The 22,681-nt window shown below is 42.0% G+C and overlaps 1 protein-coding gene and 1 long non-coding RNA gene across 2 annotated transcripts; both read right to left on the reverse strand.

Moving 5' to 3' along the window:
• LOC123489800 lies at positions 1-2,376 on the reverse strand. Its single transcript, XM_045220189.1, has 9 exons — positions 2,371-2,376; positions 2,192-2,251; positions 1,906-1,964; positions 1,427-1,496; positions 1,250-1,339; positions 709-807; positions 498-581; positions 287-391; positions 1-190 (listed from the first exon to the last, which is right to left on the reverse strand). The coding sequence occupies exons 1-9, from the start codon at positions 2,374-2,376 to the stop codon at positions 56-58; spliced, it is 708 nt and encodes a 235-aa protein (XP_045076124.1). The 3' UTR covers positions 1-55.
• Positions 2,377-4,597: 2,221 nt separating this feature from the next.
• LOC123489799 lies at positions 4,598-5,069 on the reverse strand. Its single transcript, XR_006660661.1, has 3 exons — positions 5,026-5,069; positions 4,807-4,905; positions 4,598-4,639 (listed from the first exon to the last, which is right to left on the reverse strand). It is a non-coding gene; the product is annotated as an uncharacterized LOC123489799 (long non-coding RNA).
• Between the last annotated feature and the right edge of the window lie 17,612 nt (positions 5,070-22,681).

A 22,681-nucleotide genomic window follows, 5' to 3' on the forward strand; every position in this document is an offset into this window, starting at 1 on the left:
TTTAAATGCAAAACACTTTATTTTGTGATGGGGCCCTCAGCTCAGTTTGGGAACCTTAATCCAGGCTGGACAGCAGGAACTCAACCTGTATTTCTAGATTCCGCATCACCTCCCCCGAGAGCCTCTCTGGGCTTTCATAGATTGACTCATTGAGGTTGAAGATGGATTGTAGCCATGCCTTCATCTGGCCCTGTTGACAACAGACACATCATCAACTATTATTGAGAGAGAGAGAGAGAGAGAGAGAGAGAGAGAGAGAGAGAGAGAGAGAGAGAGACAAATGTACCTTAACGAGGAGGTAGAAGTTCTCAGCAGCCTCTGTCCAGGCTCCTCCAGGAGGGTCAATCCTCATTATGACTTGCAGGAGCAGATAAAGGAAGCTACCAGGCTCCTGGAGAAGGAACAGGGGACATGAGTGAGTGTCTACAGATCTGATATGACAACAGTGTGTATAGCATAGATAAACAACAGGATGTTCCATTCTTAGGGCCACTTACAGATATAGGAAGAGATGTCTTTCCTTCTAGAAGGCTTAGTAGAACGAATTCATAAAAAACATCTGCGAAGTTGATGCGGTCGATCTGAAGTCAAACAAATAGGATAATTACATAATCTTCATTGACAAGCACTTTAGAAAGTCTCATTGAGTAGATGTTAGATGAGAAGACGGTGCCTGCAGCTAACGCTCAAGCTTGCATGTAGACCTACTCCTACGAGAGCCATCTCCTGCTCTAGTCGCTCCCTGTTTGCTGGCTCATTAATGAAGTTCACCAGTAGGTCGTAGGCCTGCTGAAACTGCCTCACATCCTCAAAACAAAACAATCATAAAATTCCTTAAAACTTAGATCATAAACTCAAAGATTCAGGTCTGTAATTCAAAGGGCCTCCGATTGTTTGGCTAGTATGACGTTGGAACTTTTCAACTAAACCCTATGAATCACTGTTGCCTAAAGGTAACCCACTGTGCAAGAACTGGTTGAATAATGTGTATCAATAAAAAATGTCAATGTGATGATGTTGAATCAAAGTGGGAAACTGATTGGATTTGAAAGAAGTCATCAACGTAAGGGAATTTCGTCTTTTAACCTAAATCCAATTACGTTAATTTTTGGGGGATTTCACATTGAATTCACATTAGTTGACAACTCAACCAAATGTAAATCAAAACGAGACGTTGAAATGACATCTGTGCCCAGTGGGAACTATATATCTGGTCTGATGAACGTTGCACAATTATGTAATTGGTTACCTGCTGGTTGAGCTCGGATAGTCCACTCAACACCATCCTCCCAGCGTGGGTGAGGTAATTAAGGGAGGTACTGTCTGAGGATGTCAGAGCCTGTGAGAACAAGACAGTACATTTACAAATAGTCCAGAAATGTTCATGAAGTGAAATACAAAAGGTGCTAAATTCACATTTTCTCACCTCCATAGCACGTCTGATAGCGGCCAGCCTCAGAGAGAAGTTGGTTGTCCCTTGGTTTTCAAAGTAACGCCTGTAAATAGAAATGTTCAATAACAAATGTTCAACCTAAGAAGCTAAAACATCAGTGCCATGAAATTAAGAAATCATTTTATGTTAGCCTATATTATAACTGCAGGATTCAGAAAGACCATACCAATGTAGGATCTTAATTTGATCACTCTTTTGTTGCTGAGAATTTTCCTGCACGGCAGGAAATGCAAACTTGTAGCGTATTTGGAATTTTCAAGTTTGTAATTTCCACTTTGAAATTTTAGACTCGATTTGCCCTAACGAAAAATGTATCCTGTTGCTGCAGGATTATTTTCCTGCTGTAGCAAACTGTCTCAAATTAAGATCCTACATCTGTATAACTACAATATTGGGCAGATTATTTCAAGCAAAGGTTTTTACTATAGATGAACACATGAAAGTGAACCCACCGCAACTGGGGCACATCTGCAGCATTATTTTGCTCCTCCACAAACTCCTCCTCAAACTCCTAAAACAGACATCATATTAACTTAAACTCTACTAAACTGCATTTCACCTGCAACATCAACTGAAGCAGACAAAACATTCAGTGACATCATAACAATACTTTCATCTTGACCTAACAACTTGACCCTTGACAGACAACACAAACCTATCGATACCAAAACAATGACACACACCTGTACACACAAGTACAAATGAAATAAGAATTATTGACTGTAGAAAGAGTTTTACCTGAGGAGTGCTGTCAGGGGTCTGGTCCTGGTCCTGGGTGGAGTGGTAAGGTGGAGGGGACTGGGAGGGGAATCGGAAGGGAAAGGGGGAGGCGGAGAATTCTGGGGGAACTGGTGAGAGGAGCCAGAGGACGGCTCATGAGGGGTGGTGATGATGTCAGAGGTGGAGAACTGATATGCCATCATCTCATCCCCTCTCCTGGTACCCCTCCACTGTGGTGGAGATATCCACCTGCTGTTTAACACACAACATGTGACACTGTCAGCCCAACACTGAAAACCACCATATTGAAAACCCCTCAACCAAACACTGAAATAAATCATAACACAGAGAAACAACGGGGTGTACCTGGGCATCCTCATAATAGGTGAACTCAGACCTCCTCTTGACAAGGCCGGACATGAGTCCATGGATCCTTCTACCAAGGAACTAAAATGAGGCAAGAGATTAGAACGTGTAATTTCATTTTCTGTCAACATGTATTTATTCAAATAGGTAAATGGACATTTGCCACTTTACATTTTTTCTGTGAAAAATTGCCTGACTGTACCTTAATACCAATCAGCTTCTTGTTGGTGAGGACCACCTGGACGAGACCCTTTAAAAGAGACAGAGAAACATTACATTTCATCCAGGAAATATAAGTAGACCTATAGCATGTGCGTCATTTGACACAAATCAGGTGCATTTGAGACCGAAAGACCAGTTGAGAATCTCTCACCCATGGGTCCAGGATTTTTTCCTGGATGACTCTGCTCCACCACAGCTGCTTCTCCACTCCCCTCACAATGCACAGGTGATGCATGTCCTCTTCATTTTGCTATAAAGAAAAAACTCCTTCAGTCTCCAGACCTCTCTCTATATGTTAGCTGTAGATGTCTATAACATTTGGCAGGCGATTTCAGTTCTGAGTATAATCCCTGGCAGTGATATAGAGCCCACATGATGTTCGTACGACAAGTTTCCCCTAGGTTTCAATTAGGGACAGACATACAAAAGAAAACCCAGAGACAATTGGGAGTTCAAATACACAGGTGTGTTCATAAATGTTAAGAATATGTCTGAAGTACCTGCACTTCGTCCATAATGGATATTCCAGTAATGGAAATGAAACGAACCCCAGTTCCCAACCAGCTGCAACTTCTCATAGGGAAAACCAGAGTCTTCCCTATTTGGCTGAAAAACAAAGACATCCCCTAATTATAGAGATTGCTCTGTGATTAATAAGACACACAATTGTGGAGATAGAGGACATGGTAATGTGTACTATTACTAATCAGCTATGACTGTCTAATAATGTGATTGACTACCTGTGAATGGCTATCTGAAGGTGCTGACAGTTCGTCAAGCACTAGCCTCCCAGCTTCAGTGAGGTGAATGGTAGGCTCCTCAATAACCAATTTGGAAGTCTGTGAAAAAAAAAGGGAACAGGGTAAAGTAAATTCTCCCTATAAGATCAGATGAGCTTTGGTTAATAATGTGTTTGGTTACCTGTGTGTTTAACACTGCAAGCTCTGTTACCAGCATTCTCCCAGCACGAGTGAGGTAGTAGACTGGTTTGGCCTTGGAGAAGACAGGCTATGAAGACAAGGGAATATGTTTTTTCATTATGTGGTTTTATAGAAAACTAGTGACTTGATGTTAATCTTTAATATCCTCTAAAGACCAGAGAGTATCAGAATGGATAGACTCACAAAGATAGGAACACACAAGGGTCCAGACCAAGGGATTAAAGCCAGACAGGACCGGTGCCCAACCTCCTCATCCACATACTAAGGAACAAGACAGGATTAAATTAAGAGTCAGTTTGAATGTTAGACAGGTAGCCTATAGGACTGACAGACTGGAATAGGGAGGATCGCAAGAGGAGGCCACTGCACATGATAGATTCTAAGACAATTGGCAGTTGAAATACACATGTCTGTGTTCAAAGGTTAAGGAAACATCTGAGGTACCTGCCTATGAATGGTTACCTGTTCATTTTGAGAGGACAGTTCCTCCCATACCATCCTCCTAGCAGGAGTGAAACTGATGATAATGGGCTGCTCCATTGTGAAAATCTGAGAAAATGAGGGAACAGCTTTAAAGATATCAAAGTATTCTACTAGTGGATACTGAAGGTAATTATCCCTATTAGATCAGATAAGTAATGGTTAATAATCTGAATGGTTACCTGTGTGTTTAACATTGCCATCTCTCTCACCAGCATCCTCCCAGCGTGGGTAAGATAATAAATTGGCTGCAGTTTGACAGGCTATAAAAAAAGGGAATATGTTTACAGAAATGTATTTCCAGAAGTTTCTTTTAGAAAAGTTATGTTTATGTTTAAGCCCCCTAAAGACCAGAGAGTATCAGAATGGATGGACTTACAGCGTTTGAAACCCACAGAGGTCCAGACCAAGGGATTAAAGCCAGACAGGGCTGCTGCCGAACCTCCTCATCCACGTACTAAGGAACAAGACAGGATCAATTTAAGAGTCAGTTTGAATGATAGACTGGTACTGTATAGGAGTAAAATATTGGCATAGGGAAGATTGCAAGAGGAGGCCACTGCAATGATAATAGTTGAAATACACAGGTCTGAGATATAAATGTTAAGAACATGTCTGAAGTACCTGCAGATGAATGGCTACCTCTTCAAGCTGAGAGGACAGTTCATCCAATACCATCATGCCAGCACGAGAGATGGAAATGTGCTGCTCAATCTTGCAAATCTGTAAGAAAATGAGGGAACAGTTTTAAGGGCATCAAAGTATCCCACTACCATAGTAGATACTGAAGGTAATCCTGCCAATTAGATAAAATGAGCTTTGTCCAATAATCTGCATGGTTACCTGTGTGTTTAACACTGCCAGCTCTCTCACCAGCATCCGTCCAGCATGGGTAAGGTAATAAGTTGGCTGCAGTGTTACAGACTATTACAAAAATAGGGAATATGTTTACAGAAATGTATTTTCATATTGTTCTACAGAAAGCATCATGTTTATGTTTAAGTTACATAAACCAGTCTAAAGACCAAAGAGTATCAGAATGGATGGACTTACAGAGCTGGGAACCCACAGAGGTCCAGACCAAGGGATTAAAGCCAGACAGGTCCGCTGCCCAACCTCCTCATCCACATACTAAGGAACAAGACAGGATCAAATTATAAGTCAGTTTGAATGATAGACAGGTAGCCTATAGGTCTGACAGACTGCTATAGGGAGGATCACAAGAGGAGGCTACTGCATGATAGATTCTGAGACACTACACAGGTCTGTGTTGAAAGGTTAAAGAAACATCTGAGGTCCCTGCCTATGAATGGTTACCTGTTCATTTTGAGAGGACAGTTCCTCCCATACCATCCTCCTAGCAGGAGTGAAACAGATGATAATGGGCTGCTCCATTGTGAAAATCTGAGAAAATGAGGGAACAGCTTTAAAGATATCAAAGTATTCTACTAGTGGATACTGAAGGTAATTATCCCTATTAGATCAGATAAGTAATTGTTAATAATCTGAATGGTTACCTGTGTGTTTAACATTGCCATCTCTCTCACCAGCATCCTCCCAGCGTGGGTAAGATAATAAATTGGCTGCAGTTTGACAGGCTATAAAAAAGGGAATATGTTTACAGAAATGTATTTCCAGAAGTTCTTTTAGAAAAAGTTATGTTTATGTTTAAGCCCCCCTAAAGACCAGAGAGTATCAGAATGGATGGATTTACAGAGCTGGGAACCCACAGAGGTCCAGACCAAGGGATTAAAGCCAGACAGGGCCGGTGCCCAACCTCCTCAACCACATACTAAGGAAGAAAATCAGGATCAATTTATGAGTCAGTGAAATGACAGTTTGAATGACAGATTGTTATTGAACCATTCCTGCTAATGAAGCAGTATTGTTATAGCCTGGGTGCCAGTCTGTTTCAGCTCTCTGTCCACTCCTTATGGGATTGTGATGCCAATATCATATTGCCACGATGGAATTGGCAAGAGAGCAGAAAGACTGGCACCCAAGCTATTGATAGGCCTGCAGCATTCTTACCTAAACAAGGACTGGGTCCTCCTGGTCCAGGGTGGGCTCATTATCTTTATGAAAAACAATAAAGGATTGTTTTCTCTAAGTTTAAGAAATACTAGCTACAAGACACCAGACATCTGTCCATGTAGTTAGGCTGATCATATATTTACTTGTGTTTTATATTGTATGACATCAAATGTATTTATGTGTCTGCATAATGTACCAACATGTTCAATTAAACCTAAAGCAAAGGTTTGGTTTCAAAGGAGCAAGTTTGTTTGTTGTTGTTAATCTAGGGCTACACTGTAAAAAATGTCATCACCATGATTGCTACCTAAATGACACCCTATTCCCTATTTAGTGCACTACTTTTGACCAGCGCCTTTTAACCATAGAACTATGGGTCCTGGTCAAAATAAGAAATAGGGTATTGGGTGGCATTTGGGACTATTACTATTTAGACATTGTCAAATATGTAAACTTACCCTCCTCAACCGTGACAACACGGTCCACGCTCTCCACGGTGGCCAGTGCATCCTCACCGATACCGTAATATTTGCTATAAAAGTAGACTGCCGAACCGGACGCAAACAACAGGCCAGCTGCACTCAGAAGCGGCCTCTCGCGGAGGAATCTCAGCACGGGTCGCTGTCAACAAACGACTGAACATAGACCTACTCATTATCGCTCTACATACTGCAGTGATTTTGACTGAGTTCAAAACCATCTGACAATTCTTTCTTAGAATTACAGGGTTTTATAAGGACCATTAATACGTCAAATTCTTCCATAAGTCATGGTTGGCTATGTCACAATGGGACAAACATGTTTATCAAACTGATTAAAAAACACTCAACAGTGACATCAATTAAATTGAATTTTGAGCATGATTTGGGAGTTTATACAATTGTAAACTATGAAACCATTGTTTAGAGAACAGTAGGAGTATAACCATTTAGAAAATACTGTATCTATGGCTCTGAGTAGGAGTAGAAGGGACAGCGTCACAATGCGCTCGCCATGGTTCTGAAAAAGAACGTTGCTGCGTTCATCAGCTCTGTGATGTTCTAGGCGGAGACACTCACTGAACCACTCACTTTCACGTTCAAGGTGTCAAAGCGTTCAACCAACATGCATTGGACTAAAACATAATTCAAATAGTTACCAAAAAGCCTACAGATATGTTTTACATTATTATTTTAAATCTCCTGCATAAATCAGCTGAGATAGCCTACTCTTCTCATCTCTTCGCCCTCCTGCCCTGGTGGTTATATCTGAGCGTTTTGATAACTGATTGATAATTTGGATTATTCATATCCAAAGTGAAATGCTGATTGTGTCATATTTATAATGTAGGCCTAGTAGCCCACGTTTCATGACATAACCCTAATCCTAAAATAGACTAAAATTGAAACCCTGGGCGAGCACACAAGCTCTGGCTGTACAGCCGGCAACAATAATACAGTGGGGGAAAAAAGTATTTAGTCAGCCACCAATTGTGCAAGTTCTCCCACTTAAAAAGATGAGAGAGGCCTGTAATTTTCATCATAGGTACACGTCAACTATGACAGACAAGTTGAGAATTTTTTTTCCAGAAAATCGCATTGTAGGATTTTTTATGAATTTATTTGCAAATTATGGTGGAAAATAAGTATTTGGTCACCTACAAACAAGCAAGATTTCTGGCTCTCACAGACCTGTAACTTCTTCTTTAAGAGGCTCCTCTGTCCTCCACTCGTTACCTGTATTAATGGCACCTGTTTGAACTTGTTATCAGTATAAAAGACACCTGTCCACAACCTCAAACAGTCACACTCCAAACTCCACAATGGCCAAGACCAAAGAGCTGTCAAAGGACACCAAAAACAAAATTGTAGACCTGCACCAGGCTGGGAAGACTGAATCTGCAATAGGTAAGCAGCTTGGTTTGAAGAAATCAACTGTGGGAGCAATTATTAGGAAATGGAAGACATACAAGACCACTGATAATCTCCCTCGATCTGGGGCTCCACGCAAGATCTCACCCAGTGGGGTCAAAATGATCACAAGAACGGTGAGCAAAAATCCCAGAACCACACGGGGGGACCTAGTGAATGACCTGTAGAGAGCTGGGACCAAAGTAACAAAGCCTACCATCAGTAACACACTACGCCGCCAGGGACTCAAATCCTGCAGTGCGAGATGTGTCCCCCTGCTTAAGCCAGTACATGTCCAGGCCCGTCTGAAGTGCATTTGGATGATCCAGAAGAGGATTGGGAGAATGTCATATGGTCAGATGAAACCAAAATATAACTTTTTGGTAAAAACTCAACTCGTTATGTTTGGAGGACAAAGAATGCTGAGTTGCATCCAAAGAACACCATACCTACTGTGAAGCATGGGGGTTGGAAACATCATGCTTTGGGGCTGTTTTTTCTGCAAAGGGACCAGGACGACTGATCCGGTAAAGGAAAGAATGAATGGGGCCATGTATCGTGAGATTTTGAGTGAAAACCTCCTTCCATCAGCAAGGGCATTGAAGATGAAACGTGGCTGGGTCTTTCAGCATGACAATGACAATGATCCCAAACACACCGCCCTGGCAACGAAGGAGTGGCTTCATAAGAAGCATTTCAAGGTCCTGGAGTGGCCTAGCCAGTCTCCAGATCTCAACCCCATAGAAAATCTTTGGAGAGAGTTGAAAGTCCGTGTTGCCCAGCGACAGCACCAAAACGTCACTGCTCTAGAGGAGATCTGCATGGAGGAATGGGCCAAAATACCAGCAACAGTGTGTGAAAACCTTGTGAAGACTTACAGAAAACGTTTGACCTGTGTCATTGCCAACAAAGGGTATATAACAAAGTATTGAGAAACGTTTGTTATTGACCAAATACTTATTTTCCACCATAATTTGCAAATAAATTCATAAGAAATCCTACAATGTGATTTTCTGGATTTTTTTCTCATTTTGTCTGTCATAGTTGACGTGTACCTATGATGAAAATTACAGGCCTCTTTCATCTTTTTAAGTGGGAGAACTTGCACAATTGGTGGCTGACTAAAAACTTTTTTCCCCCACTGTACTTATAACTGATTGGTTTGGTTCTGCGCACTATAGTGCTGTCCGGTTAGAACATGATGTTGAGGCCCATACTAAACACTTGGTCACCACCACACGCACACATGCAGACACAGCTGTTTGTATTTGAGGATGTTTATATGATTGTGGTAATCCGAATAACTTGGAATCTTATTGTTGTGGTTCTATAAGACAAAGATATGCACACATATAAACAGTATTAGTTAAGGGTTATAACTATGCAATATAGATATACTGTATGTACAGTAACAGTCAAAAGTTTGGACACACCTACTCATTCCAGGGTTTTTCTTTATTTTTACAATTTTCTACATAGTAGAACAATATTGAAGACATCAAAACTATGAAATAACACATATGGAATCATGTAGTAACCAAAAAAGTGTTAAACAAATCAAAATATATTTTATATTTGAGATTCTTTAAAGTAGCCACCCTTTGCCTTGATGACAGAGAAGAGAAGATTGATTGCTTAAAACAGATCAATATCTTTGTCTTTGTAAGGATGATTTTGTCACACGCACTGGGATGTGCAGGACTTAGAAATGGCACAGAATTTAATGAAATGGCACAGAAAATTTGAGGCGGTCTCTCTATAAAAGTTGTTGGCCACACACCAATTCATGGATTTGACAGTCAAACTATCACTTAAATAACTGCCAACCGTTGTCACTGTTGATATCCTATGCCGCGTCGTGATTCGTTTAAATTAGTCTAACAAAAAAGTGGTCTGTTCCTTCCCGAAATCAACACCTGACATTCCAAAATATAGATGTAAGCCTTCTACAACATTTACATTTTCATTTACATTTACGTCATTTAGCAGACGCTCTTATCCAGAGCGACTTACAAATAGGTGCATTCACCTTATAGCCAGTAGTACAACCACTTTACAATGTTTTTTTTAATTTTAATTTTAATTTATTTTTAGGGGGGTGGGGGGGTGGGTTGGGGTAAGGGGGGGGATAGAAGGATTACTTTATCCTATCCCAGGTATGCCTTAAAGAGGTGGGGTTTCAAATGTCTCCGGAAGGTGGTGAGTTACTCCGCTGTCCTGGCGTCGTGAGGGAGCTTGTTCCACCATTGGGGTGCCAGAGCAGCGAACAGTTTTGACTGGGCTGAGCGGGAACTATGCTTCCGCAGAGGAAGGGAGCCAGCAGGCCAGAGGTGGATGAACGCAATGCCCTCGTTTGGGTGTAGGGACTGATCAGAGCCTGAAGGTACGGAGGTGCCGTTCCCCTCACAGCTCCATAGGCAAGCACCATGGTCTTGTAACAGATGCGAGCTTCAACTGGAAGCCAGTGGAGTGTGCGGAGGAGCGGGGTGACGTGAGAGAACTTGGGAAGGTTGAACACCAGGCGGGCTGCGGCATTCTGGATGAGTTGTAGGGGTTTAATGGCACAGGCAGGGAGCCCAGCCAACAGCGAGTTGCAGTAATCCAGACGGGAGATGACAAGTGGTCCTCTGTAGCTCAGCTGGTAGAGCACGGCGCTTATAACGCCAAGGTAGTGGGTTCGATCCCCGGGACCACCCATACACAAAAAATGTATGCACACATGACTGTAAGTCGCTTTGGATAAAAGCGTCTGCTAAATGGCATATTATATATTATTATATTATAAGTGCCTGGATTAGGACCTGTGCCGCTTCCTGTGTAAGGCAGGGTCGTACTCTCCGAATGTTGTAGAGCATGAACCTACAGGATCGGGTCACCGCCTTGATGTTAGCAGAGAACGACAGGGTGTTGTCCAGGGTCACGCCAAGGCTCTTCGCACTCTGGGAGGAGGACACAACGGAGTTGTCAACCGTGATGGCGAGATCATGGAACGGGCAGTCCTTCCCCGGGAGGAAGAGCAGCTCCGTCTTGCCAAGGTTCAGCTTGAGGTGGTGATCCGTCATCCATACTGATATGTCTGCCAGACATGCAGAGATGCGATTCGCCACCTGGTTATCAGAAGGGGGAAAGGAGAAGATTAGTTGTGTATCGTCAGCGTAGCAATGATAGGAGAGGCCATGTGAGGATATGACAGAGCCAAGTGACTTGGTGTATAGCGAGAATAGGAGAGGGCCTACAAGTGTGAATAGTGTTAGTTCAAACAGCGCTACACCCCAAACATTTACAACCCTTTTTTATTGATTTGCGCGTGATATCAATGGAAGTGATTAACAAAAAAAGTGTTGCGTAACACTTACCGCGTTGGCGACCCACTTGAATCAAAATACAACACTTCAAAATGTAGGCCTAACTAGCTGTCTTCTACAAATTGTCCTCTAAGCAGTGATGTACACATTATTCACAGATTCCATTTGGTTTTTGAGCTGTGTTAGTTTTAACAGGACGTGCAACCTCACCTCCCCCTCTCGCACAATTCATTTACATTTACATTTACATTTTAGTCATTTAGCAGACGCTCTTATCCAGAGCGACTTACAGTTATTGAGTGCATACATTTTTCATCCCTACGATTTCAATGTGATATCGATATGAGTGATTGACAAATAAATGTTCTCTTTCCGTTTTGGTCGACCAACAAATAAAACTGTATCACTCCAAAATCTAGCTGACTGTCTTCTGCAGGTTGTCCTCTAACCAGTGATGTACAAAACATCCAGCCTCCATGTGTTTTTTTGTTGTTGTTAGTGCATACAACCTGATATCCCCCCAAATCGATATCAGTGATTTATTGCCACAAATACAAGTAATATGATTACTATTGTTACACGTGTATGTGCATATAATACATTTTATGTTTAGGTTTTCAATATATCACAAACAGTTTCTGCATATTGGTTATTGATTTGGACACTTTAAAACTGTGTTTTGACATTGGGCTATTTATCAAAATGTCTTGTCAACAGGAAGCAGCGTCAGCATCATTTTCAACCTTTGGAAATATAATTTAACTTTCAACATTAATTTCCAATGGTAAAAACTGCTGAATGATTCCAAAAGCGTGCTGCAATGTATTTCTATAAATCACCAAAACGGATTTGCCCTGCCTTCTAAAGGCACATACAGTACCAAACACTAATACTCACCCGACAGACAGGACAGGTGTGGACCAGTGCTGCCTTGGCTGAAGTCTTCTGGTCTGCTGCTGCTCCCTTCTTCTTAGCAGCTGCCGCCTTGGCGTTCTTTTGCCTGGGTTAAATCTTATGTTGCCTGCGAGCCTACCTGAAAGAAACAGATGTAGAAATATGCAACCCATTGGCACAGTGCCTTCGGAAAGTATTCAGACCCCTTGACTTTTTCCACATTTTGTTACGTTACAGCCTTATTCTAAAATTGATTAAATAATTTGTTCCCCTCAGCAATCTACACACAATACCCCATAATGAGAAAGTGAAAACAGGTTTTTATACATTTTTGCAAATGTATTACAAATAAAAAAACTGAAATAAAACATTTACATAAGTATTCAGACACTTTGCTATGAGACTCGAAATTGAGCTCAGGTGCATCCTGTTTCTATTGATCATCCTTGAGATGTTTCTACGACTTGATTGTAGTCCACCTGTGGTAAATTCAATTGATTGGACATGATTTGGAAAGACACACACCTATCTATATAAGGTCCCACAGTTGACAGTGCATGATAGAGCAAAAACCAAGCCATGAGGTCGAAGCAATTGTCTGTAGAGCTCCGAGACAGGATTGTGTGGAGGCACAGATCTGGGGAAGGGCACCAAAAAATGTCTGCAGCATTGAAGATCCCCAAGAACACAGTGGCCTCCATCATTCTTAAATGGAAGAAGTTTGGAACCACCAAGACTCTTCCTAGAGCTGCCCGTCCGGCCAAACTGAGCAATCGGGGCGAAGGGCCTTGGTCAGGGAGGTGACCAAGAACCCGATGGTCACTCTGAGTTCCTGTGTTGAGATGGGAGAACCTTCCAGAAGGACATCCATTTCTGCAGCACTCCACCAATCAGGCCTTTATGGTAGAGTGGCCAGACGGAAGCCACTCCTCATTAAAAGGCACATGACAGCCCGCTTGGAGTTTGCCAAAAGGCTCCTAAAGACTCTCAGACCATGAGAAACAAGATTCTCTGGTCTGATGAAACCAAGATTGTAGTATTTTTCCTGAATGCCAAGTGTCACGTATGGAGGGAAACCTGGCACCATCCCTACGGAGAAGCATGGTGGTGGCAATATCATGCTGTGAGGATATTTTTCAGCGGCAGGGACTGGAAGACTAGTCAGGATCGAGGCAAAGATGAACGGAGCAAAGTACAGCGAGATACTTTATGAAAACCTGTTCCAGAGTGCTCAGGACCTCAGACTGGGGCTAAGGTTCACCTTCCAACAGGACAACGACCCTAAGCACACAGCCAAGACAAGTCTCTGAATGTCCTTTAGTGTCCTTGAGTGGCCCTGCCAGAGCCCGGACTTGAACCCGATCGAACACCTCTGGAGAGACCTGAAAAAAGCTGTGCAGCAACGCTCTCCATCTAACCTGACAGAGCTTGAGAGGATCTGCAGAGAAGAATGGGAGAAACTCCCCAAATACAGGTGTGCCAAGCAGGGGCGGTGTGTTCATTAGGGCGATATGGGCGACGCACTGCCAAACGGGAAAAGGAAGGGATTTTTTTTCTAATCAATTATATCACAGCAACAGTAGTTATCAGTGTTCTAATCTAGAAGTCTGATCTGCCACTAAATGTCCAATCAGGCTAAAGTCGTGCTTCAAATGGCCCCGCCCCCTTTGGGGCGATTTCAGTCAGGTTGAAAATCGCCCAGAAGTCTCTCATAGCCTGTCATGTAAAATCTTTTTTTTTCAAATATCAGAGCTTTCAATACAATCTCTATGGGTTTCTGAGGGCTTGCACTTACGCGCTTTCGTCATAAGATAACATAACCATGAACGTAACTAAGAAAAGAGCGGGTAGCAGCGTCAATCAATTCACGTACTACTATCAACATGGCTAGTCTTCAGTGCAACTCGATTGTGTCTTTGAAAGAAGTTCACATCAAAGACCATTCAAAACGAGCTACTGTAACTGGAGTGTATGCTAGCCGTCATGAGGGAACATATTGTGGAGGAGGTGAAGTCGGCGAACTTCGTAGCTATCCAAGCTGACGAGACCACGGACGTTTCTACACAGATAAAGCTGGTGCTTGTGCTGAGGTACATAGATAGCAACCACAAAGTGCAGGAGCGCTTTTTTGAGTTCCTTCCCATCTCGGAATCAACCTCAGTCTCAATCGCCAGTGTGCTTTTGGAGAGACTGAACGGTCTTTTCTGCCATTCAATGGGCCAGGAACGTCTGAATGCACTGGCCATGCTTTCCATGGAGAGTGAACTAGTCCTCAGCATGCCTGATTTCAATGAGAAAGTCATTGACCGCTTTGCTGCATTGAAAGAGAGAAGAGAACAGTTTCAGTACAAGTAATGTAGCCTCTCTCTCTCTTTGTCCCTCCCTGTCTGTCTCTTTAACACACACACGCCCAAATCAGTTCACAGTTGATGTTGTTTAAAATAGTTATTTTTCATTTTAAAAAAAGTAAAAAAATAATAATAATCTGTTCATGTTCATTTTTACAAATCTATACAATTGGCCAGAATATGGTTGTTCATATTTACAAATCTATACAATTGGCCAGAATATGGTTGTTCATTTTTACAAAGCCATACAGATAGCTGTGTTTACCTTTTCTAGAAATTATTTTCAAATTCTGTTTTCAGGCAAAATGTCTCACTGTTCATTTTCACAAATCTATACAAGAGGGCAGAATATGGAAGTCTATAAAAATTTCTTATTACCAATAACTTGCATCAATGTTTTCAGTAGCCTCTATCAAAAGCTCCTGCTTGCTTGTTGTGAATTATGCTCAGGTGCACATATTTCCAATTCAACCATGAGGCAAAAAATGTGGTAAAAGCTATTGTTGATCCTGCAATCTGAACAAATACCAAGATGCTGTATTTTCAGCTGATATTTCATTTGTTTATGGAAATGCATATTGTTTATGCAGTGTTGAGGAATGTGAAAGAACACCCTTGATTATTTTTACAGTGATAACTTATTTTGCTTTTGTAAGCCAACACTTTTGAGATCAGTCAATAAATGCTTCTGGCATTGACTTATATGCTGCCCCTGTCTTCATGTTGTTGCTGGACATATCTTTTTTAAAATGTGTGTAGGTCACCTAAATCATCAGAAAAATTGCCCCCCCTGAGAATTTTTTCAGGAGCCGCCACTGGTGCCAAGCATGTAGCGTCATACCCAAGAAGACTTGATGCTGTAATCGCTGCCAATGGTGCTTCAACAAAGTACTGAGTAAAGGGTCTGAATACTTATGTAGATGTCTTATTTCAGTTTTTTATATTTAATAAATTAGCAAACATGTTTAAAAACCTGTTTTTGCTTTGTCATAATGGAGTATTGTGTGTAGATTGATGAGGAAAAATAACAATTTTATCAGTTTTAGAATAAGGCTGTAACGTAACAAAATGTGGAAAAAGACATGGGGTCTAAATACTTTCCGAAGGCACTGTATTTATCTGTATCTCAGTCTTGTGAGCACTCTAGCCATCCATGAAGAGACTATACAAGTGAATTTAGCTACACAAGTGACTAGCCAGCTGACAACTAAACATGAGGTTCTGGAAGATTATATAGCTAGTAGGGTTGACCCCATTTATTTGACTGGTCGATTGTTTGGTCGATAGGCTGTTGGTCGACCAATATTTCTTTAGCGGAGCAGTAGCAAAAAATTAATGTACAAATATCATGGTGTACAAAACACCTGTCTGATTCGCACCAGTCTCAGTGGACTAATCCATTGTGGAGGCCGTGGGGATGGCACAGTCCATCACTCTAAGACGTGTTACTGAAATTGCATATGGTTATATTACATAAGAACAATGGTGCAAGAATAAAAATAATATTATTTTATAACAAATGCACTTTCTCCCGCGTTGGATAGTGGTCACTGTCTGCGGTTCTGAAACACATCAGTGCTCTGTTGAATTGGTGCCTTTTCCTAGACCATGTTGCTATGTGCATAATAGCACATTTAATCCGCGTATTGTTGTTGAGAACAATGTGGCGGAGGCAGCAGCAGAATGAAGAGATGAGAAAACAGCCCTTGCCTTATTGTCTAAGAAAAGTGAGGAGAGGAAACCCGACTTAATTAGGTCAATAATCAATAGCTTAACTGTTAAATGTGCCTGGCTTTATAAATGATCCATATACAGTTGAAGTCGGAAGTTAACATACACATTAGCAAATACATTTAAACTTCACCATTACTAACATTTAATCCTAGTATAAATTCCCTGTCTTAGGTCAGTTAGGATCACCACTTTATTTTAAGAATGTGAAATGTCAGAATAATAGTAGAGAGAATGATTTATTTCAGCTTTTATTTATTTCATCACATTCCCAATGGGTCAGAAGTTTACATACACTCAATTAGTATTTGGTAGCATTGCCTTTAAATTGTTTAACTTGGGTCAAACATTTCGGGTAGCCTTCCACAAGCTTCCCACAATAAGTTGGGTGAATTTTGGCCCATTCCTCCTGACAGAGCTGGTGTAACTGAGTCAGGTTTGTAGGCCTCCTTGCTCACACACGCTTTTTCAGTTCTGCCCACAAATGTTCTATAGGATTGAGGTCAGGGCTTTGTGATGGTCACTCCATTACCTTGACTTTGTTGTTCTTAAGCAATTTTGCCACAACTTTGGAAGTATGCTTGGGGTCATTGTCCATTTGGAAGAGCCATTTGCGACCAAGCTTTAACTTCCTGACTGATGTCTTGAGATGTTGCTTCAATATATCCACATAATTTTCCTTCCTCATGATGCCATCTATTTTGTGAAGTGCACCAGTCCCTCCTGCAGCAAAGTACCCCCACAGCATGATGCTGCCAACCCCCGTGCTTCACGGTTGGGATGGTGTTCTTCGGCTTGCAAGACCCCCCCTTTTCCTCCAAACATAACGATGGTCATTATGGCCAAACAGTTCTATTTTTGTTTCATCAGACCAGAGGACATTTCTCCAAAAAGTACAGTCTTTGTCCCCATGTGCAGTTGCAAACCGTAGCCTGGCATTTTTATGGCGGTTTTGGAGCAGTGGCTTCTTCCTTGCTGAGCGGCCTTTCAGGTTATGTCGATATAGGACTCGTTTTACTGTGGATATATATACCTTTGTACCTGTTTCCTCCAGCATCTTCACAAGGTCCTTTACTGTTGTTCTGGGATTGATTTGCACTTTTCGCACCAAAGTACATTCATCTCTAGGAGACAGAACGCGCCTCCTTCATGTACGGTATGATGGCTGCGTGGTCCCATGGTGTTTATACTTGTGTACTATTGTTTGTACAGATGAACGTGGTACCTTCAGGCGTTTGGAAATTGCTTCCAAAAATGAACCAGACTTGTGGAGGTCTAAAGAACAGTTTCTGAGGTCTTGGCTGATTTATTTTGATTTTCACATGATGTCAAGCAAAGAGGCACTGAGTTTGAATGTAGGCTTTGAAATACATCAACAGGTACACCTCCAATTGACTCAAATTATGTCAATTAGCCTATCAGAACCTTCTAAAGCCATGACATCATTTTCTGGAATTTTCCAAGCTGTTTAAAGGCACAGTCAACTTAGTGTATGTAAACTTCTGACCCACTGGAATTGTAATACAGTGAATTATAAGTGAAATAATCTGTCTGTAAACAATTGTTGGAAAGATTACTTGTGTCATGCACAAAGTAGATGTCCTAACCAACTTGCCAAAACTATAGTTTGTTAACAAGAAATTTGTGGAGTGGTTGAAAAACGAGTTTTAATGACTCCAACCTAAGTGTATGTAAACTTCTGACTTCAACTGTATATCTACAAAAATAAGTCAGATCCTGCTTCTGTTGCCTGTTTGAGTGTTTGTTTAATAGCCTAATGGTTCGGTGAGCACCAAGGCTCACACAACAACATTTCAAGTAAACGATTTCACAAATTCGGCTGTTTTTAATCTTTGCTTTGCTGTAATAAAGGCTTTACACTTTTTTTTCGTTAGAACAGCCTCTCTGGTATCTTTATAATTAATTTAGTGTTGTTTACATTGTTCCAAAGTGTCAGAATTAATAATAATGATAATAATAATAACCCTGCTTTTTCTTGATATCCTTCTTATTTTTATTATTACTAATATTATTATGATCATCATTATAATAAGTATTGCCATTATCATTAGTAGGCTTAGTATAGCAGCCCGAGCTGTAGGCCTAAGAGCATATCCTGTTTAGTCTTAATACTGTAACTTATTTAGGCCTATATTTCAATGCTTATATAGGCTACTGTATCAATCAATCTTTAATTCGTTCATGTCATCACACAGCATATGAGTCATTCATGATTTGAAATGCAATCAAGCATGTTAGTTTTAAAATAAAATAAAGCGCGCTTAGAATAATTAGCTTAAACAATAAGCCGTTACATTTCGGAAATTGCATTCACAAATGAATGTGACTGTTTTTAGTCTTTGCTGTAATAAAGGCTTAGCAAAAAAACTTTACAACAAACTCTCTGGTACGCTTATAATGTAGTTATTGTTGTTTACGTTGTTCCAAAAGGTCCGAAAATTATATTGTAATCTACGCAGCACCTGTTTGGCACACATAATATGCATGCAGCGCTTGCTCCTTACCTTATTTTTCTTGATCTAGAATATTTTCCACAACTAGTTAAATTTATTCCACACATTGACTTCCCCTTGACCTCATGAGCAACCAGTAAACATTCCCAGTTTCGAGTTTATTTGTCACGTCCTGCACCCCTGCAGTCTCTATGTGGACACAGAGGAGGGTGAGCCTCAAAGAGTTAATACTATGGTCAGGGTCAGGAAATGCTCTGCAGATGGGGAGGGTATTTCCCACAAAGTGGATTTCTTGATTATTATACCATTGAATAAAGAGGCAAGTTAACTCAGAATACTACACCAATACCTGTGCAGTAGCAATGTAATGTCATATAGTATTTGTAATTGTTTAGTAAATACATAGAAATGGAGATATGCTGTTTTGGTGTACCTCAAGATTGTATCACTCTCTCTCTCTCTCACACACACACACACACACACACACGCACACGCACACAAACACACACACACATTGTTTTCTCTCTATCAGACCAGTCCTTGTCAGCTGGGTGGGTAGGCTTGGTGGGTCGAAGGGGCCCCTGCTCCAAACAGCCCTTCATGGTGACCTTCTTCAGGGCCAGCCAGGTCCCCTGTCGCGCCCTGAATCCCAACCCCCGCAAGAAGAAGCCCAAATATGACCGTCCCCTGCCCAGTATACATGGTGAGGTCATACAAGGTCAGGGGACAACACTGGTTTTTGGTGTTAAGCTTGTTTTTGCAGAGTTTAAAGGGATAGTTCATCCAAATTACAAAATTACTTAACTTGCGTTTACATTTAATTGTGTCTTTATTTTAAATCCAATGCATCCAAAGCATGCTTAACAGTCTGTCCTGTCTCATAACATCTTTTTTGATCCCTTTCAGATCACAGCCACGTCAACAGTGGGCGTCAGGCTTGTAAGAGACAAGAATTATATGTGAGCTTTAGTAACCTAGGCTGGAAGGTGAGCTTCTGTCTCCCTTAACTACTCAATCTACTGAATAGATAATATCATGATCTAACATTGTATCACCTTATTTGCTGTAACACACAATTAGCAAAATAAATAACAATGTAAATCACAATATGGGGATGAGGTAGTTGGGTGGGCTAATTACAGATGGGCTGTGTACAGGTGCAGTGATCAGTAAGCTGCTCTGACAACTGATGCTTAAAGTTAGTGAGGGAGATAAGTGTCTCCAGCTTCAGAGATGTTTGCAGTCCGTTCCAGCTATATGCAGCAGAGAACTGGAAGGAATGGCGGCCAAAGGAGGTGTTGGCTTTGGGGATGACCAGAGAGATATACCTGCTGGAACGCATACTACGGGTGGGTGTTGCTATGGTGACCAATGATCTAAGATAAGGCGGGGATTTGCCTAGAAGTGATTTATAGATGACCTGGAGCCAGTGGGTTTGGCGACGAATATGTAGTGAGGGCCAGCCAACGAGAGTGTACAGGTCACAATGGTGGGTAGTATATGGGGCTTTGGTGACAAAACAGATGGCACTGTGATAGACTACTTCCAATTTGCTGAGTAGAGTGTTGGAAGCTATTTTGTAAATGACATCACCGAAGTCAAGGATCGGTAGGATAGTCAGTTTTACGAGGGCATGTTTAGCAGCATGAGTGAAGGAGGCTTTGTTGAGACATAGGAAGCCGATTCTAGATTTAGCTTTGGATTGGAGATGCTTAATGTGAGTCTGGAAGGAGAGTTTACGGTCTAACCAGACACCTAGGTATTTGTAGTTGTCCACATATTCTAAGTCAGACCCGCCGAGAGTAGTGATTCTAATCGGGCGGGCGGGTGCAAGCAGCGTTCGATTGAAGAGCATGCATTTAGTTTTACTAGCGTTTAAGAGCAGTTGGAGGCCACGGAAGGAGTGTTGTATGGCATTGAAGCTCGTTTGGAGGTTTGTTAACACAGTGTCCAGTGAAGGGCCAGATGTATACAAAATGGTGTCGTCTGCGTAGAGGTAGATCTGAGAGTCATCAGTAGCAAGAGCGACATCATTGATATACACAGAGAATAGAGTCGGCCCGAGATTTGAACCCTGTGGCACCCCCTTAGAGACTGCTAGAGGTCCAGACAACAGGCCCTCCGATTTGACACATTGAACTCTATCTGAGAAGTAGTTGGTGAACCAGGTGAGGCAGTCATTTGAGAAACCAAGGCTATTTAGTCTGCCAATAAGAATGCAGTGATTGACAGAGTCAAAAGCCTTGGCCAGGTCGATGAAGACGGCTGCACATGACTGTCTTTTATTGATCGCGGTTATCATATCGTTTAGGACATTGAGCTTGGCTGAGGTGCACCCATGACCAGCTCGAAGAGGGGGATGACCGCGGCAGCTTTCCAAATCTCTGGGGATCTCAGACGATACGAAAGACAGGTTGAACAGGCTAGTAATAGGGGTTGCGACAATTTCGGCGGGGTCCAGATTTAGCAGCTCTTTCAGGACATCAGCTATCTGTATTTGGGTGAAGGAGATGTGGGGGCGGGGGGGGCATGGGCAAGTTGCAGCGGAGGGTGCAGAGCTGGTGGCCGGGGTAGGGGGTAGCCAAGTGGAAAGCATGGTCAGCCGTAGCAAAATGCTTATTGATATTCTCGATTATCGTAGATTTATCGGTGGTGACAGTGTTTCCTAGCCTCAGTGCAGTGGGTAGCTGGGAGGAGGTGCTCTTATTCTCCATGGACTTTACAGTGTCCCAAAACGTTTTGGAGTTAGTGCTACAGGATGCACATTTCTGTTTGAAAAAGCTAGCCTTTGCTTTCCTAACTGATTGTGTATATTGGTTCCTGACTTCCCTGAAAAGTTGCATATCGCGGGGGCTGTTCGATGCTAATGCAGTACGCCACAGGATGTTTTTGTGCTGTGTCACGAACCGGCTCAAGTTCGTAACAAAAGGGAGACACGTGGAGACAAGGAATACCTAAAATATATATTTATTAGCTAAAGTAAACTAAATCAAATAACAATGGTGTGTGTAATCAGTAATCAGTAGTGTAAGTGAGTGTTTGCAGGCATAAATGTAATAATGCAAAGTGTTGAAAGGTGACAAAGCAAACAACCAAAAAGGCCACAAAAATATCACAACCAAAGTCAAAGTATCTGCCTGGAGAGAGTCTCCTCAATGAATGTGGAAGAGGTCCATTTATGCTGGGACACACCCGGCCCAGGTGTTTCCCATGTAGCTGACGACCCTCCCAACTCCGCCCCACCAGCATCCTAATAAGGAAACAAGAGCAAAGAGAGAATACGGCAGACAGAGTGGGAGGGTCGTCACACCCCCCCCCCATAAGACCGGGGACCAACAAGGACCCCGGACCAACGTACCAGCCCCTGCGTCCCAAACCGACAATTTGTACATGTTCACCCCTCCACTTGCCCCACCCATCATCCTCCTCTCCAGACCTCAGCAACCTTTACACAGGAAGCAACCTTTAAGAGGAAAGAAAAACACAAGACTAGGAGGGGACAAACAGGAAAGATAGAACATGACAAAATCAAACAATGGTCGGTCACATCAATATTCATGAACAGGGCGCACGAGAGAGCGCATCAGCAATCACGTTATCAGTCCCCCGGATGTGCCGCACATCTAGATGGAAGGATTGTAAAAATAAACACCATCTCATTATCCTCTGATTAGGACACCTCATGGACCTCAAAAATGTGAGAGGGTTATGGTCGGTGTAGACCACAATAGGTACTACACCCGACCCAACATACACTTCAAAGTGTTGTAGCGCCCATATAAGTGCTAATGCTTCTTTTTCAATGACCGAATAGTTCAACTGAT

Source organism: Coregonus clupeaformis, unplaced genomic scaffold (assembly GCF_020615455.1).
Source record: "Coregonus clupeaformis isolate EN_2021a unplaced genomic scaffold, ASM2061545v1 scaf3313, whole genome shotgun sequence".
In the NCBI taxonomy this organism is placed as follows: Eukaryota; Metazoa; Chordata; class Actinopteri; order Salmoniformes; family Salmonidae; genus Coregonus; species Coregonus clupeaformis.

Bases quoted from the DNA above. Each gene is read 5' to 3' on its own strand.
- LOC123489800 (XM_045220189.1), bottom strand. The intron at 808-1,249 runs GTAACCAATTAC...TTTTGTTTTGAG, and splicing joins TATCCGAGCTCAACCAGCAG to GATGTGAGGCAGTTTCAGCA. The intron at 191-286 runs GTACATTTGTCT...TGTTGTCAACAG, and splicing joins ACTTCTACCTCCTCGTTAAG to GGCCAGATGAAGGCATGGCT.